The sequence below is a fragment of the Fulmarus glacialis genome, unplaced genomic scaffold (assembly GCF_000690835.1).
Source record: "Fulmarus glacialis isolate BGI_N327 unplaced genomic scaffold, ASM69083v1 scaffold13278, whole genome shotgun sequence".
Lineage (NCBI taxonomy): Eukaryota > Metazoa > Chordata > Aves > Procellariiformes > Procellariidae > Fulmarus > Fulmarus glacialis.
Genome location: NW_009229014.1, coordinates 43,531 through 60,764, shown reverse-complemented (window position 1 = coordinate 60,764; position 17,234 = coordinate 43,531). Strand labels below are relative to the sequence as shown.

Here is a 17,234-nt window from a genome sequence, read left to right as displayed (position 1 = left end):
TAAACAAGAAACAAAGATGTTATAACAGGAATAATCTAAAGAAGAGAAAACCAGAAGGGAGTGGTTTATATAGAGCATGATTTGCTGGGGAATTAATTTAGCATTACGTTATGTTTTCATAAAAAAGACATTTCAAACCATAACAGCAGCTGCTAATACGGTTCATTTATCGCATAAATGATGTCACCCATTGGGTTCTACAAAACATCTTTCCAAGTAGCAACATCCTCCTCTCCCCCTCAGTCACTGCATCCAAAGCCCAGGGAAGCCAGGCTTGTTCAGCAGACTTCAAAGGACTTGAGTTCAGATCCGCCACGAGCACAGCGATACCCCCACAGAAGGATAGTGGAGACCTGGAGCAGGTCCAGCATGGTGGCCGAGGGGTCGGAGCTGTCTGAGCCCTTGCCACCTCGTGCCTTCCCTCCACAGCTCCTCATGCCTCCCTTGACTCTCATCAAGCCAGCAAGCCTACCTCCGCAGATCTGCCCTTCTCTCTTCATAGTGCTCTCTGCCGTCACGGTGGCAGTTGGCACTCGACTCCCACATCCATCCTTTCCCTCGGGGCAGCCACAGCGGCCGTAGCTTGGCTGTCATCTCCAGGACCTCACTGCTTTCTGCTCCCCCAGCACCAGGGAGGCCAGTCACCATCACTACATCACTGATACAAACACAACCCCCCTGGCCTCACACGAGTCGTGGGCGAGTGGAAATTTCCCCATTTTTGGTTCTGCCACACAGACTTGCCAAGAAGCACAGGGCAACCTGCAGATACTTCCATGACTTGCATGAGAACGGGGTTCGATGGTCACAGAGCTGCCATGCAGGCACCCCAGCCCTGGCCCCTGCCTCCTCCCCTCGTGCTGCTCAACGGCCTTACTTGCACTCATGAGTTTGCCCCACATCTTAGCGGACTTCAAGTCTTTCTCGTCTTCCCCTTGATTTTAAGGGGGAACATCCCCAACTGCACACAAACACACATGAACACACGTGAGTGTGCGGGTACACGCAGCACCCGCTCTCACCTTTCCTGGTGCACACATGGTCCCGTCCAGCGGAGGCCCTTTCTTTGTTTTGCAGAAGTAGGGGTTCTCGGGGTGGCTACACCACAGCTGCTTGCAGGGATCAAATGTGCGGAACTGAAACACAAGAAAAATCAGAGCGGACGACGCTTTGAGAGAGCTCCCACTGGAAACTGCAACAGAAGGTGCAGCATGGTGGGGTTTTTCCTTTCCTAGCTGCACAATGCCAGCTGTTATCGCTGATTCCTGAGGAGCACCGCGGTGTCTGTGGATTAAGCATATCCGAGCTTTCATGCAAAATCATCAATGACTCTGAAGTGAGATCCCACCTGCATTCGACGGAATAAGGTTGGGCAAAACCAGTTTTACGCTAGTGACCAAAGGCAGACTGGGCAAGGGGGAAACCAGTTCCCCCGGACAGTAAGACACACACTGTCTTAGAGGAAGCTCCACATGGAGCTGCTTCATTTGGCAAATAAAACAAAAAATACTTGAGTACTCATGGGAGAGGGAAACGGGCTGCTCAGACTTAGCTCAGCTGTTGCAATCACCTTCTTAGGAGGATGGAAATTTGAGCTCAGGACCCTGATCCAATGAATAAATCGGCATTTTACCTACAATGCAAGAGCTTGTATAGGAGAGGATGAGAACCACCCACCACACAATATACTAAAACATGATGTCTGGACATGCTTTTGGCTATTCTGAACAAAGAAGAATACAAAGCCTCCGTCGCCCAGGCTCTGGAGAACGGCTGTAAGAAAAGACCCTCTTTGGCTGGGACATTCTTCCAAGGCAGCATCAGTGGGAATTGTGTCAAGACACAATACTACAGCTGATGCTTTAAAGGTTCTCATCCATTACCTAGAGACACCACTCAGCACACATATTCCTGCAGATGGGAAACAAAGCAGAAATGTTATGTGCTAGCAGCTGCCACACCAGTTGAAAATATCTCCCTCCATTTCATATTTTGTCCTACTTGAGGAGCTGGAGGTGGGGGCACAGCCTTGCTGCAGAAAACTCTGCTTTCTGAGGCCAATCCACTGAGAACTGCACTAATCTTGCCTTGCTTTAAATTTAGACTTTGACTCTTGTTTTCCTGGTACAAGAGAGCCAACCATGTCATCAAGAGTCCTTGCAAGTTGCTCTACTCGCCGTCACGCTTATTTTCTCATGCTAGGCATCAAAATGCATTACTGTTTCTGTAAAATTGGATCACAAAAGGGTACTGACCCATGTTAGCGCTAAAAGATGTGCCACCAAATCCATCTCCTTCACATCTGGGTAGGATTTTTGTAGCAAAATAACTAGCTGCCAGCAACAGAAGGCTCAATAATGCAGCAAGCTTGTTTGCTCGAAGTCTATAGCTATTTATGAAACTACAGAATAATTATTTCTGTAACTCCAGTTTAAAAAAAAAAAAAGACAGAGATATTTAAAATAACATTATTTGTCAACATTCAGTTGTTATTCCTTGCTCACAGCTAAGTGGGCACAACATCCTTCCTTGTGGGCTTCACTGCACTCTCCCTATTAAGGGCATTTCAGAGACACTTACAACACTCCTGGATGAGAAACAGCAGAAGCCAAACTTAAGTACTCACAGCTGTGCACATCATGTAGCCCAAACCAAAATCAAAACGGCACTGCTCATTCATGGAGTAGTGAATTCCTGGCAGCTGTGGAAGGGAAGGCCAGTCATGTTCGAAGGGATCATCACGCAGACAATCATAGGAACTGCAACAGGCAAAAATTACAGTAACAGATGGGACTGTGAGACTTGCACAGTGTTTGTGGTTTCAGTGCCTTTTTGTTCCAAACAAAACAGAGCCTATGATTTCTCAGACGCTGGTCGTGAAGAACAGCTAATATTGTGATTACACTCACATTAACTTTATCATGTTGTATCCACCTTTGATGGAATCTATATTTTTTTTTCTGAAGCCCTTCCATTGTAATTTCCATTTAGCTTGCAGGTAAATTCCTATCAGTCTCGAGGCTCCTTATGTGAAAGGAACCAAAGGAAGAACCCACGTGAAACCGAGAAGAAAAGAAAGTTTAGTTAATTTTCCGTTTGTGGAATTTCTTGCTGCCTGCAACTGTCTTTCAAGTGAAGTTTTAGAAGCAAAAGCCAGGGTAATCATACGAGATTACCACTAAGCTTGCAGTTTTCCTGTGTCCTTGCTGAGACGCAGCGACTCATTTACAAGCATGTGTACTTTCCTGCCTGCATTAAACGCTCATGTTCCCTCTCTGTTTCTCCTGATAGCTCTCAGCTCCATCCACAATTTGTGCCAAGTTTCCTTTCTGTGTGATGGGAGTTTCTCCTCTCCTAAATCGTGAGGACAGCCTGTAACGTACTAGAATCACGTTTGACTAAGTCGCGTGGAGAACAGAGGACTGATGCTAGTATCACTGAATGGTTAACACGGCATAATCATTGATTAATTCACAAAACCAACATGATCAACAGTATCTCTGAAATGTCTCCGAGTTATTTAACAGACACGAGGACACCATACACGAGTCTATTCTGGCAATCATTCAGGTTGCCTTAAAGATACCAATAGTTGAAAGCAGAATTTTGAGGTTAGATTTACTTCAAAGCAAACCATCACTCTGCTTTGTTATAAGATATTTTAAAATGGCTGTATTTAAAAGAATGTAAAGCAGCCCTCGAGGCCAGATGATTTTTATTGAATGGCTAAAGCTGTAAAGGATCTTGCTAATTGAAACAATCACACTTCTCCCACAATATTTTTATTCCTTATTGCCATACCTAAAATATCTAAGATAATAAAAACTAACTCATGTTCACTTCATGTATTTTGCTGCATTTTTTCCCTACTTGTTTTCAGGTTTTGCTGGATATCCTAGTAGTTTCCCCATATTTTTCCATACAACTTGCACGTAACAACAAGGGAAAGATCTTTTCTATAAGGAGCAAAACCATGGTCATAACATCAGTTTGTCAGGGAACTCCAGCGCAGGGTCAGGTTCAAAGGGAAGGCAGGGGACATGGATGAAGCTGTTGCAAGGATTGCAGAATAAAATGGCTTTTGCATTTAGGGTACGTAAAGGAAAAGTGACAACTGAAGAATTAATTCTAGAACCACGCCTTTTCTTTAGATATCTATTAAAGTCAAGAAAAGCCCTGAGGACTTAAAGGGCAGAATTTCCTCTTTAGGCAGCACCGTCTTATCATTGACAGGTACAATAAGCAATAAATGGCCCTTGAAGCCAAATTTGATATCTGTAAGACAGACACCACGCTGCTGGGTAGCATAGGCACTCCTCCAGCTAGAGGTTACATTAGGGAGGGAGGAAAGTTAGCAACGAGATTCATAATAGTGTCTTCTCATAACCCGTGAGAGGACAGCATATATACTATCAATGTCCAGAAAATGAATAGACGTAAACGAAATGAGAACAATTTAAAAATGGACTGAAATCAAACTAATTGAGAACTTGCATTATTATTTGCAATCGATGGGAAAGCATCTCGTTCCCAATAGGATGGGGGGGATTCTCTGTTTGTTTTATTCAAGCCCATTTGAGTAACTAACACAAGGAGAAAGCAAAAATGCTAGATGCAGAGTTGTTCTTACATGCTTCCTAATCAAAGGAGAGAGGCTGCTTAACAGCTACTCACTGGAGATATCGGTTCAGCTCTTGCTGGCTGCAACGGGACCAGTGGAAACGATGAAACGCGGCTTGCACGAGGGGGGCCATGATGCTCCCCAGACGGACTTCGTCCCCACATCTGTTCCCTTGGCCGTCGTGCTCCATGCCTAAACTGCCCCGCACAGGAAAGAGCCAGCACAGTTACATCGCAGGTGAACTCTGAGTGCCCAAGTGCTTTCATATCCCAAATGTCACAATGTCACCAGTGGTTGACTGCAACAAGGTTCTTAAGTCCCATGACCCTTGTCCACATGAGCAAAGTCATGAGAGAGAAGACAGGGTGAGACTGAAGTTAAGGAGCTAGTCTGTAGTAGCTCCCACATAGAAGCACTGACCCTTGTGAGTACCTTCATGTGATTAGCTTAATCCACTTTCAAAATAGACCAAAAATGCCTTCTTTGGACTTCTGTGCACATCCACATTTGTGAATAACTATGGCTAAATGAATCCATCTCTGGATTAAGGATCTAGTGCACCCTCCAGGAGTATTAACAGAAATTTATTCATATTCCAATCTGGAGCTATTCAGGAGTTTATCTAACTTTTTAAAAATCACACCTTAGCTTAATTTGAAGTAATTTGCAATTGTAGACAAGTCCTTTGCATGAAAAAAAAAAAAGACGCCATGCTGAAAGCTAGTTTAGATTAGCTGCTGCTATTGCTCAGTAGCAATTCCACATTGTTTAAATGTGAAACAGCCCGGAAAGTGTTGGGTGCTTTCTAGAAAATTACCCCAAGTTACAGATATTTTGAAATTCCTTTTTGGCTTTATTATGAGTATATTTTCTCCTTCCCTTTGTTAGGATCTTATATTGCATTTTTTCTATGAGCACTGTTTGACTAACACGGGCGGTATCTGTCCATAATTTAAACCAAATTAACAGATTGGGGCTGAATGCAATTTGAGGGATTACAAACATCCTTCAGTGGTCTCTCTTTTAAAGCTCACTGTGTATTTTTTTTAATCCTAATTCAAAAATTCTGGTATCAAATACCATCTGGGTATCAATTTTATATCCCTGTCTAATTAATATACATTTACAGTAAGATTCAATAAACTTTGGCAATTTTTTGTTTAAAGCCCTTAATAATTCTGATACAACAAAGAGAAAAGGGCCTGCAGGCTTTCCAGGGGAAAACGGAATAGATTGAAACTGTTCAGAACAAGCCTTCTGGGAACTGTTGTTTTACCAAAGAGAAAATGGGCCATCGGTGGGTGTTCTCTCAAACAGGGAAACTAAAACGCTCTGAGAGAAATCAAAGCTCTGACAACTGCTGCCCGGTCATTGGTTCTAATCACATCAATAAGTAAAATGATTGCATTTTTTATATGAAATATACAGAACAGTTGTAACCTCAGTGCTTGGTACCTCGTTTCTATATGGTATTGTACCTTTACCAGCAATAACATATACAGATGATGTGCTTATTTAATATGCATTGTTTTCAAGAATCACGTATTCCACTGACTCAATGAATTCATATTTCATCATTATGAGTACTTTACATTTCCACCAGACTATAATACATCATTCAATCTACTCTCACAGCAGCTCTGGAAGGTATTTTGGTATTAGTTCCTTTTTCCATTTGAAAAGACCAAAATATAAAGACTACAAAGAAAGCCTTGGGAGGGCTGAGATCTGAAGCCAGGGCTAACCCTGAATATTGTTTCTTAACATAAACTGCATCTTTCCAATGTCATGGGTATTTGTCAGTACCAAAGACATCATAAACTAGGACACAGGATGTCCACAGTTCTACTCACACATGTCCAGTTTCATGAGCCACCACAAATGCAGATGAAAAACCATCTTCATGGTTGAGAGTGCAGCTTCGAACAGGATGACACATGCCAGTGACTGGAGCGTAGCCTGTGAGAAATACCCCGTGTTCCAGAAAATGAACAAGTATGGAAAGGCAATGTGGTGAGAAGCTCTAGGACAAACATCTCTCTTCTGTTGTGACACAAATACAGTTGAAGCGGTCCTCTCAAGAGACCTCCGCCCCCCAACATTTAATAATGTGCTCCCTCATCTACGAAACAAATGAAACCAGCCTGTTGAACAAATTAAAACTATATTCCTGGCTCACCAAGAAAACTGTTGCCACCTCTAGGATCATCCTGCAATTGCCTTCTCCAAGTGCACGAGGCAACAGGGGAAAAGGACACACCACACGCTCACGAGGAGCTCGGTGCAGTTCCAGCCCTCGGGGGATGCATGAGCAAAGCCCCAGCCCTGCGCTGACAGCAGATCTGGCCAACCCAAAAGGAACGGGAAAGCTCTGAGGTTTATCCCCTCCAGTGAACAAACCTGATCTCACAGGAGGCAGAGCCCTGAAAAAAGGAAAAAGCGGACAGCAGTTGGCCCTGCTGTTCCAGACTTCTCCATAACAATATTTCTTGGCAATCCTGCTGGAACGCAGCAACAGCTTTGGAGACTTTTTAAACACAGGATCTGTTCTTTAATCTTTGGGCATTTTCAGCACTGTTTACATAGGGATCCCATTGCTTGGCTTCAGCAAGAGCAATGAAGTGATCCAATAAATAATCTCACCAGTAAGAAAGGATAAAATAATAAGTGAAACAGTTACAACTGAAAATGGCTGTATACAGAGCTCTTGGGGAAAGAAAACATTGACAAAACTAAGCAAAAAATACACAATTAAACCTTGCATAACTAGCCTTGCTAAGTGATAAACACAAATGCTGCTCAGAAGTCTTGACATTTACAAAACAGAACCTGAGGTACATCTTACCTTGCATGCCAGATGGACCAAAATCCTGTCTTGTGAGAAAGATAGCATGGTCGTGATATTCTGCATGCCCAGTGTCAGGTTTCTGTTGCAAGTAGGCCCAGCGACACACATTTTCCAGACTTTGCGAAGGGTTCCCAATCTCTATCAGACTCATAGACTGCATACGCACAGGAAAAAAAGACACCAAGAGTTATTTATTAAAAACATCGCAATTTTTCTCCCAACTTGTTCAGGCACTTGAACAAAGATTCCATGTCCATTAAAAGTCTGTTCTTAATAAAGAGACAATTACACTTCAGAAACAAATTTTACTAGATCAAGAAAGTAAGAAAATAGCTAAAGTTCATGGTTAGATTAAATATAACTTCCATGACATAATAATGAGGTCTAAGATATAACAAAAGACAAAAAAAAGAAAGGGTATTTTAATGACAAAACTGATATTGTATTGTGCACCGTGTGTCATTATTCCTACGCCACCCTGGCACCAGCTTGCACCATCACTTCCAGTCTGGATACAGAGTTTCCGAGGGAGCCCGTGCCCGCGTTGGAACTGCAGCGGCTGTTGGCCAGCAGAGACTAACCCAGCGTGGGGAAGGGTAACGCCTCGTGGCCAAGGGAAGCAAGCGGCAACAACGGCAGACGGCCAGCAGCCAGCCCTGGTTCATCAGCCACTTTTGCCATGAAACCGAGCTGTTAGGGCTGTTTTGTCAGACCTTTGAACACTACTGGATGTTTAAGTGGAAAAACTAAGTGTGCTTTTTTCAGCTGTGTACTTTCAGAAACGGACTTTCCCAACGGCTGTCTTTTAAAGTGCATTTTCTTTACCCCATTCCATATCTGAAGGTCGTTCAGAAGGTAGCACATGTAACTTCCCACTGCGGTAGGCCATTCTCCCCGTAAACGGCACGGTACATGGGTGGTGCGCCCACACGGCTTGGCTGACTCAAATGAGCTAACGTGTGTTAGGTGCAGTGCAAAGGACAATTCTCTTGAACAAGGAGGAGAAAGGTATTCTAAAATCCAACTACTACATTTGCCTTTTTTCAAAATAGTACTTTCTTAAGAATTCCCAGCTAATTCTACTTAATACTGTGCATTGCTAAGACTTAAGAAAGCTTATTGTATGTGGGATGCTATAAAACGTATGACTAATTGACCCACCCTAGGCCTTCCAGGATTTGTAAGAACTACATATGTGAACCCTGGCTTTTCATTTGCAAAATTTATATTACTATGACAACACTGTAATCATAACACAAACCACTACAATTTAGATGCTATACTGTACTGTAAGCATTTGTCATTCCAAAATCCTTAATGTAGAGCAAAACATAGCCTGGGCCAAAAGTAAGAGAGAAGTAATATAGTTTGTGTTTAAATGCAGATGTATCTGACGTGTCCTCTAACTGAGTGCATGATGGAGTACACAGAGTATTGACTACATGAAAAAAAATCCTCAAAGGGTTGTGGAGGAACAACTGGAATTGATAAATGAAAAGTCTGCCAAACTGAGGTCTGATTTTGGCAAAACTGGGATATTACAATTCTGCAAATGTTCAGAAAAACAAATTAATAAACCAAATAGAGGCACAGTTTGGATTCTGATACCACTGTGGAATGAAAAAGTTGTAATATAAACCCACACTGGATCATACTGCTTCCAGCTGTAATTCCCTTGGAAATTGAACTAATAACTGTATTAAAATGGTGGGACAGTTATTGCATCTTCGTATATTTATAAGAGCAGACTTAAACAAACTTTGAATGACTATTACAGGGTAAAATCCTGGCTCTTCAAGCAAAAATCCTATTCATTTAAACAAGGCTTGACCATTGTTGAGGTCTTTAATAACATCCATCAGTGGTAAAACAAAAACAAACAAGCAAACAAACAAAAAACCTATCTACATCATCTCCACCTTGTTCTCGTTTCTCCAAAGCTTCACAAAAGAAATCAATCCCTTCAAGGAGCTCAGTGAGAAATCTTACTGCAAGATTCAAAAAGCAAAGAATGCTGTAAAATGAAGTTGAAAAATCTCAAGTCATGCGTATTGTTTGCTAATAGTTTGTTGTCAGAATGACCTCATTCTGTACATTCTACCAAATGAGAATCATCACATCTTGTAAGATGCATCGATCAGAAAACAAACCAAAAATATGCACTATCAACATGCACGTTGTTTAAGGGTATCCAAATATTTGCAAGAAATCTCTGCATGATCAGCAAAAAAGCACAGAATATTAAAAAAGCAATAAATTCTAAATAACCACTGGTTTATAGCTCTCCTCTGTCTTATGTCACCTTCTTCCCTACCCCCTAAACTGAAAATTTTGCAGTGGACCCCAGCACAAAAGCAAAAGAGCAGCCTCCGAATGAACTAACACAGCAGCTTGCAGCACTTGTCTGACAAATGTCGAGTCTGCCAGAGACCAGACCAGTCTGCCGCAGCGCACCCAGCAGCTCCCACGGTTCGGGCACTGCACTGGCGTCTGGCCTGAGTCGGCAACTGTTTTCCCTGCATACTGAAGTCCACTCTCAGAGCAAAACCAATGTTCAGTCCAAGAGCATCTCGATGCTTACTTATTAATACAGTGATTTTAGAGTTTGTCTTCAAGCAAACAAAAGGAGAACCAACTGGTTAATGTGGAGTATTGTGGGGTTTTTTGCATCCAACACAATGGGGAAAATGAAGAAAATCCCTTCGGCATGAGAGGGGAAACTGAGAACACACAAGTCTATAAAACATGTTTCAGCTGGTGGCCCAACTTCTTTGCCAATGACACAATTTTACATCAGAAATGTGGCACATATAAAATTGAGTCTTACTGCTCTTTAAGTTGGGCAATGATGCATCCAGTAGGAAGTCAATTATTTTAAGTGTCCATGTGCCACAGATATAAATAGCAAGTCGGGGTCCTGGGTCAGTGAGGAGAACTTCCAAAGAGTAAGAGGAAAAACTCAGTCTACCTGCTGAGTACTCAAAGTCCACTGAGCACTCAAATCATCTGGCCGCTAATCCCTTGTCTTTTTTCACTGTAATGTAGCAGCCTGAAAAGAGAAACCCACTCGATTCCTAGCAAATTTTCACCCAAATTCCCACTTTCTGCAATTTGTCAAGGACTTCCAAATCAGAAAGGTTCCAACAGTCCTAACAGTGAATACTGCATAGCCAGGGAACTACCGATCTGGGGTCCAAGTCAACCTCACCGAGCTACACAATTGCACTGGTTCAGACCAAAGAGCCATGTAAGCCATGGTCCTCTCCTGATAGTAGGCAGTGGGATGCCCAGGGAAGGGAATTAGAGGGTTATTTGCCTCCAAATAACCTCCAAGACTCCAGTGGTCTTTGGATCAGAGGTTTCCTGAGCCAGACTCATCTTTATACTGCATTTTTATTCACTTTTTCAGCTGCCTTGCCTTTAAAGATAAATGCTGCTGTCCTGCAAGAAAGGAGCTTAGGAAATCATGGGACCAGGCACAGCTTGTTACTAGACAGGGCAGATGTAATATGTTTTGGAAGGGTGTTGTCCAAAAATTTACTCTTGTAGAGATATCAGATAAACTTGATAATATTTTCTGTTGGAAGTCAATGGGGAGCTTTCATCAGACTCTGAAAAGCCCTACCCCTTATTAAATGGATAAAGCAAAAGGAGAAAGAGGAAAAGAGATGAACTGTGTACAGTAATAAGGACTGTAAGTAAAGGTCAAATCCCTCTTTGTCAGACTTCAAACAGAGAAAGTTTGGGGGCTAGCAGGCTGCATATGGAGAAGAGGTGTAGTGTTACTGTCGGCCAGCAAAGGGCCCACGCTGCCAGGAACATGCAGGTCCCGCAGCTGGCTAGGAGCTCAAACCTGGCTGGGAAGGATCTCTTTCCAAACAGGACAGCAGGCCTGTGGAGAGCATTATAGCAGGAAAACTGCCAATGGAAAGAGAAACTTTCCTTCTCGCGGCAAGAAAAGCAAAAAATCTGTGGGCATTTCAGAGAACTGTTGATGGAAACAGATAGAGATGTTGGCCAAGAAGTGGAAAGGCCTCAGTTAGGAGAACATCCCCCATGCAAGAAGACACCAAGAGGGTTACGAGGACAGTCTGCCCTAGAGAACCAGCCAAGATCCTTGCTCTGGGAAACTCAACATCTACTAATGCCTTCCATTTTCCTTCTTTTTTGGTTCTGCCTTCATTTCTTCTCTACTCCCTTCTTTCTTAGGAAGCAGCAGAAAAAACTAAACAAAAATAGATGACAACTGAGTTGCAACTACCATTCGTACAAAGAGGCAAAGCAGGGCAGTAAGAAATGGTTGAAAGTCATTACTACATAGACCCAGAGGCCTTCGAGCCTTCTTTGTCTTGTCTTTTGGGAAGTTATCAGTGTTATGTTCAGTTCTCTGTTATGAAGACACTCAAGAACAGTAATTCATGAAGCTGACTGGAAGGTCCTTCAAATACTTGTGGAGATTGTTTGGAAAGTAAGAAATATGTCAATTTTTTTTCTTTAACAATTTCAAACACAAAGTTATCTTAGAAGAAAATGCAAATTTAGTCTATAGTCTACCCAAACATTTAAAGAAAGTTCAAGTTGCCAGTACATGTGAAAGACATACTGGTATCACACATAGAATGGCAGCTTTCCTTAACCAACTGTTTTATTTATCTGCCATTTGGCATAGCTGGGTACAACTTTGAAATGGTGTTGATGAGCAGGTACTTGATGATAAGAACACAAGAAATTTAGGCTGGTCAGAAGCTTGCTGGAAAAGGACCTTTCCTAACTCATCCATTAGGTGGTGCTCCAAGAGTACCAACAGAGAAGGCTTTGCTGCTCTTCAGCAGCTCTAGAAGGAGCAGAAATATGCCTAACTTGATAGGCTTCAAACTATGGTAGCAAAAGTTGGACCATAGCAGTGCACACATTCGGGAAACAATTTAACATACGACTTTCCCTTCTTGAATGTGTAAAGTCTCTACAAAACACACTGTTTACATTGCTTCTACTTGGCACTTCTATTGTTCATTGTATATTGGATTAGATCTTCTATATTCTTTTCTCATCCTGAACAAGATAAGCAAAAAGTAAATAAATACAATTATTGAGTGTCCATGGTAACCGAACTAACAAAAATAGCTCATTCAGCAAACTGTCATTTTGCATTCAAAGGATTTGTAAAGCTTTCTTATGGCAGCAGTTTGTAAACATTTTTCAGTCTCTAATTCTGTATAAATGTAAGCAGATCAGGAATACAAAGTACTGTTTATGCTATCAGCCAGCTCTACACTCTTCAAGGTCCCAACAAAACACACTGGGAAATGATAAGCTATGAGTCTAATATATAAATAAGGCAATTCAACAATTTACCCAGATAAAAAAAAAGAGGGACAATATCTTCTTTCATCTTTATCTCCATCCTAAACATATGAAAACAGTGCAAAAATATGAACAACAGCCAAAATGCTATATAATATGTAGGTTAATAATAATATGTTCTGGCCTTGCAACTCAGCCTGTGAAGAATTGATTACTGGAGATGGCCAAAGGCTGGGGTCAAGAACTCCATCTTCGGACACGTTTGTATAGCACGCTGCAAGATGAGGGCTTGATTCCCGCTGATACTTTCAGGTCTTCTGCATCTACCACTGTCAGTGGAAAACTAAGATACCCAACTCCCATTAGTGACCTCCTAATACAAGGAGAGGCTGGAGAAGAGAAGGCTCAGGGGGGATCTCGTGAATGTATATAAACACCTATTGGGAGGGGACTAGAGACAACTGAGCCAGATTCTTCCCAGTGGTATCCAGAGAGAGGACAAGAGGCAATGGGTACAAACTGAAATATAAGAAATTCCATTTAAATGCAAGAAAAAAACCTGTAAGTGTTATTGTAGTTTTACCGTAAGAGTAAAGGTTGTGGGAAAGGTTGCCCAGAGAAGTTGTGGAGTCTCTGTCTTTGGAGATATTCAAAACCCAAGCAACCTGCTCTGGGTGACCATGCCTTGAGCAGGGGGGTTGCACCAGATGATGCCCAGAGGTCCCTTCCAAGCACAGCTATTCTGTGACCCTATGTACAGCTAACAATCCCCTTGCCTTGCCAGGCACAACTGCTCTCAGCCGGAGTCTTTGCCTCTTCCCGGGACAAGCAGAGATGAGGGGAGCACTCATCCCTTTCCCTCCAACCAGGATCAACAGCAAAATGGTAAGGACAAACACCAGATCTAAGGGATAAACCTGGCTCGTCCTTCCATCTCAGCTATGTCACCTGTGCCACCCTCTGGGAAACAGAGAGAAGAACCTGGCTCAGACCGAACCACCGCTTCCCATCCTGGCTCATCCTCAAACATCTTCCCTGCTTGCATCAAGCTTAGATATGAAAAGGTCAGATGGCAGAGATAAAGAGAGCACCATTCTATGAAAAGATCGAAGGTAAAATCTTGTCCCAAATGAAGGCAGCAGTAGCTCTGACATACACAATTGAAAAATCCTTCTCAGTTGAACAGTCCTGTCCTATGAGATTGTAGGCATCAGCCCCATACTACCTTCTTCCTGAACTGCCATCTTAAAGCCATTTGGGTTTTCTTCCCTCCCCTAATCTTTTTCAAAGGCTCTCTGCCTTGGTGGTCAGGTTCCTCTTTCAATTTGGCCAAGTTAACACATGGCCAGAGTACAACCACTTGTTCTGGAACCAACGCTGGTTTATAGAGAACGAGGGTTTTCTCTCCCTACTGGTTGCCATCCCAGATGCGTACAGAGCAGACACAGCATCCCTCAGCCTATCCCACCCTGTTCCAGTCTGAATATGGGTGACTCAAGCTGTGCATGTTGCTCCAAAGGAGATTCGGGGTGTCCTGCACTGCCACGTTCACGTTTCCCAAGAAATAACCCTCATAAATCCTCAGGTGGCTGCATTTACTGAAACCCCTACAGTTCCTGCAAAAGTCTTTTTGACTTTTTTTTTCATTAATAACTGTCTTAATTACACCCATCCCAGCTAACGTGTGTGCCTTTCTCTGCCGCTGTGCAAGGGCAGCTCATCTGCACACAAAGTCACCATTGTCGACGGACGAGCGTGGGGCTGGAGCCAGGAATTTATGAGGTCTTATCCCCAGCCTGCCAGTGGCCTTCCGTGTGGCCTTGGAAAATAACACTTAACGTCTTTGGTTTTTTAGCTGTAAAATGGGAATAATAATCTTTATTCATCCACCTCAAAGAGGCGATGAGAGGATTTTATGCAGTGCTCAGGATTTAAATGTTTCCAAACAAATTTTATAATAACCAGTCAGGGTTTTTAAATCCATTCTCAGCTCATCTCTTGCCACCTCCTCTGCACTTGGTGATAGTGGTTGCTTTGCTTATTCCCCCGAGTCTTCTAGAGCTAGCTGGATTACAGAGCCCTTACAACCAAAATAGGTCTAAATGGAATAATTTGCCCAAACGTTGAATTATACTCATCTCAAATGTAACCGCAGTTTCCAAAATTTGGAACCAATCTTTCTACTCCTGAAATCAAAAAGGCAGAAGCGAGCCAGCTCATCTTTTTCCCATTTGAAGAAAAATGCACTGCACGTACCCTGTTTACTTATTTGCAGTATCCCAGCACATCAAAAAAGCCTGTGACTTCGGGAGTCAACGTAAAGAAAACACAGAGAAATGCATGGTAGCTTCCAAAGCCACCGCAGATATGGAGCAGCCTTTGCAGGACACATTTTTCTACCCTATTGATGGAATTGATAAATGAGCGGGCAGCAGCCAGGCACGGTCAAAGCCTTCACATCAGCCCCTCTGGTATGTCAGATAGAGTTGTTCATTTGTTTGAAGTACTAAGAGAAAAGTGGGCGAGTGAGGAAAGGGCTGGTAGCTTCAGCACGCCCACCCCAGACACAGCACAGCCACACGCTGCCCTCTCCTCGAACACACCACCCAGCCAGCGTCCAAGCCTGGTGCTCCTCGGCAGGTCTAGACCGCAGTCTAAGTTCAGAGGTGGTAACTTACACAAAGTGCTAATTCAGTAAAGCCAGATTGTGTCAGATCTTTTGAATTTGCCCCTGAAGTAATTCCAACATGTGATCACCACAGAATATGTTTTGTTTTTTCATCTTACCAGGGCAATTAATGCAATTACTGAAATTATTGAAACTCTTGAATGTACAGTTGCCTGTGTTTGAAAATACTAAAAAATAAGTACATTTCAAGGAATGGAGCACCTCCAAGCAAGAATCACTGAAAAGCTGGTTGCTATGCAACTCCAGTATTGTCCATATTATTCTTATCAACAGATGACATATTGTATATAATAATATAATCCTCTTTAAAAAAAACCACAATACAGTAGAAGGCTGTTCAGGGGTGGAGAATTGGCAATAGCTCAGAGTGCTGTCATAAACCTGACGTTGATGGTACATACTTCATCAATTACAGAACCATAATGTAATTATTATGATTATTTAAGTGGCACCCTTGATAATATATATAAATTGCCTACAGTGAAGCAAACGAATCTGAAGATACCAGCTACATGCTTTCAAAATAAATGCTTACTCAAACAAGACTGGGATAATATTTTCACATTGTGAAGCCAACCAGGCTGCTTCATTCATGCACTGCCTTAACTTGTACATGCGCCCTTCCTTTTATTATGTACTTTGAATATATATTCCTAAAAATTGTTAGTGCTGGTGTGTTTTAGTGGGATAGTAGAATATTGAAGGCTTTGTTCTAATTCCTCAGAACAGGTTCAGAAAGTAAGAACTATATACCTTTCCTCTCTGCTTTTCCACTGCTAAATAATCCCAACCCTCCGAAGAGAAACCTCCTCACCTTCTACTCCCTGGTACTAGACCTCTGATCAGGAGCTTTAAAAATATGAACATAAAAAACTTTATTTTTATACAGCCAGGGCATGCAGGCACCCGCACCGTCAGGTGGAGGAGCTCTGAAATGATACCTTTTACATTAATTTTACTTGTTTCAGAAAGCCATGAATTGCCTTTCATGTAAATAAGAATCAGATACAGAAATGCAAGAAAAATTATCTTCATGGTTATTTAGGGCAAGCTTGTGATACTAGAATTATTCCATTTTATGCCCTGCTGAAACCAGCAGGATAACTCAGGAACTAAAACATCGCCCGCTGCAGATTACGGATCTAGAATCCAGAAGCAGGCTATCCACAAGCAGATTACACAGTGCTACCTGCAACGGCTATTTTTGTGATGTGGCCAAAGACCAAGAAGTGAAGGTTTCTGTGCTCCGCCCCACTCTCCTCTTTAAAGATTAACATGAAATCGATAACTTTCAAATTATCAATGGACAACGCTTTATTCATCACAAGAAAATAAAGATCCCTAAGGTGAAAAGAGGTCTACCGTAGCTATAGTCTGCCATCAGAAAAATAGCAGAAATTATCAGAGTTCAGACTACTGGTGCAGATCTATAGAGCTGAAGATGGACTCGCATAACAATTATGAAATACTTATGAAATAAGGACAGCAAATAAGTGACTAGCCCACGTGCTAATTCTGCTGGCTCCTACCACTACTGCAATATCAGAATTTTTTGAGAATTATTAGTCAATCTGCGATCCCTCAAATTGCTGTCATTACAGAAATCACAAGGATATTTCATTTATTTTGTAATTTAATGTTAACTACACACATCATGAACTTTCGATCACAAAATGGCAAATGTGACATTTTTACATTTAATTTTAGGACATGCCTAATGCCCTGTTCCTATTTCCATGGAATTTGATGTTGATTTGCCAAAAATAGGACAC

General features: G+C 42.2%; 1 protein-coding gene across 1 annotated transcript in view; it reads right to left on the bottom strand.

Moving 5' to 3' along the window:
• Positions 1–941: 941 nt before the first annotated feature.
• LOC104081091 (A disintegrin and metalloproteinase with thrombospondin motifs 2-like) overlaps positions 942–17,234 on the bottom strand; it is a 33,110-nt gene continuing 16,817 nt past the window's right edge. Inside the window, exons 4-8 of the mRNA XM_009583699.1 lie at positions 7,467–7,623; positions 6,475–6,580; positions 4,675–4,818; positions 2,627–2,759; positions 942–1,136 (exon numbers count right to left, since the gene is read on the bottom strand). Coding sequence (XP_009581994.1) covers positions 942–1,136; positions 2,627–2,759; positions 4,675–4,818; positions 6,475–6,580; positions 7,467–7,623 — 735 coding nt within the window. The remainder of the gene's footprint in view (positions 1,137–2,626; positions 2,760–4,674; positions 4,819–6,474; positions 6,581–7,466; positions 7,624–17,234) is intronic.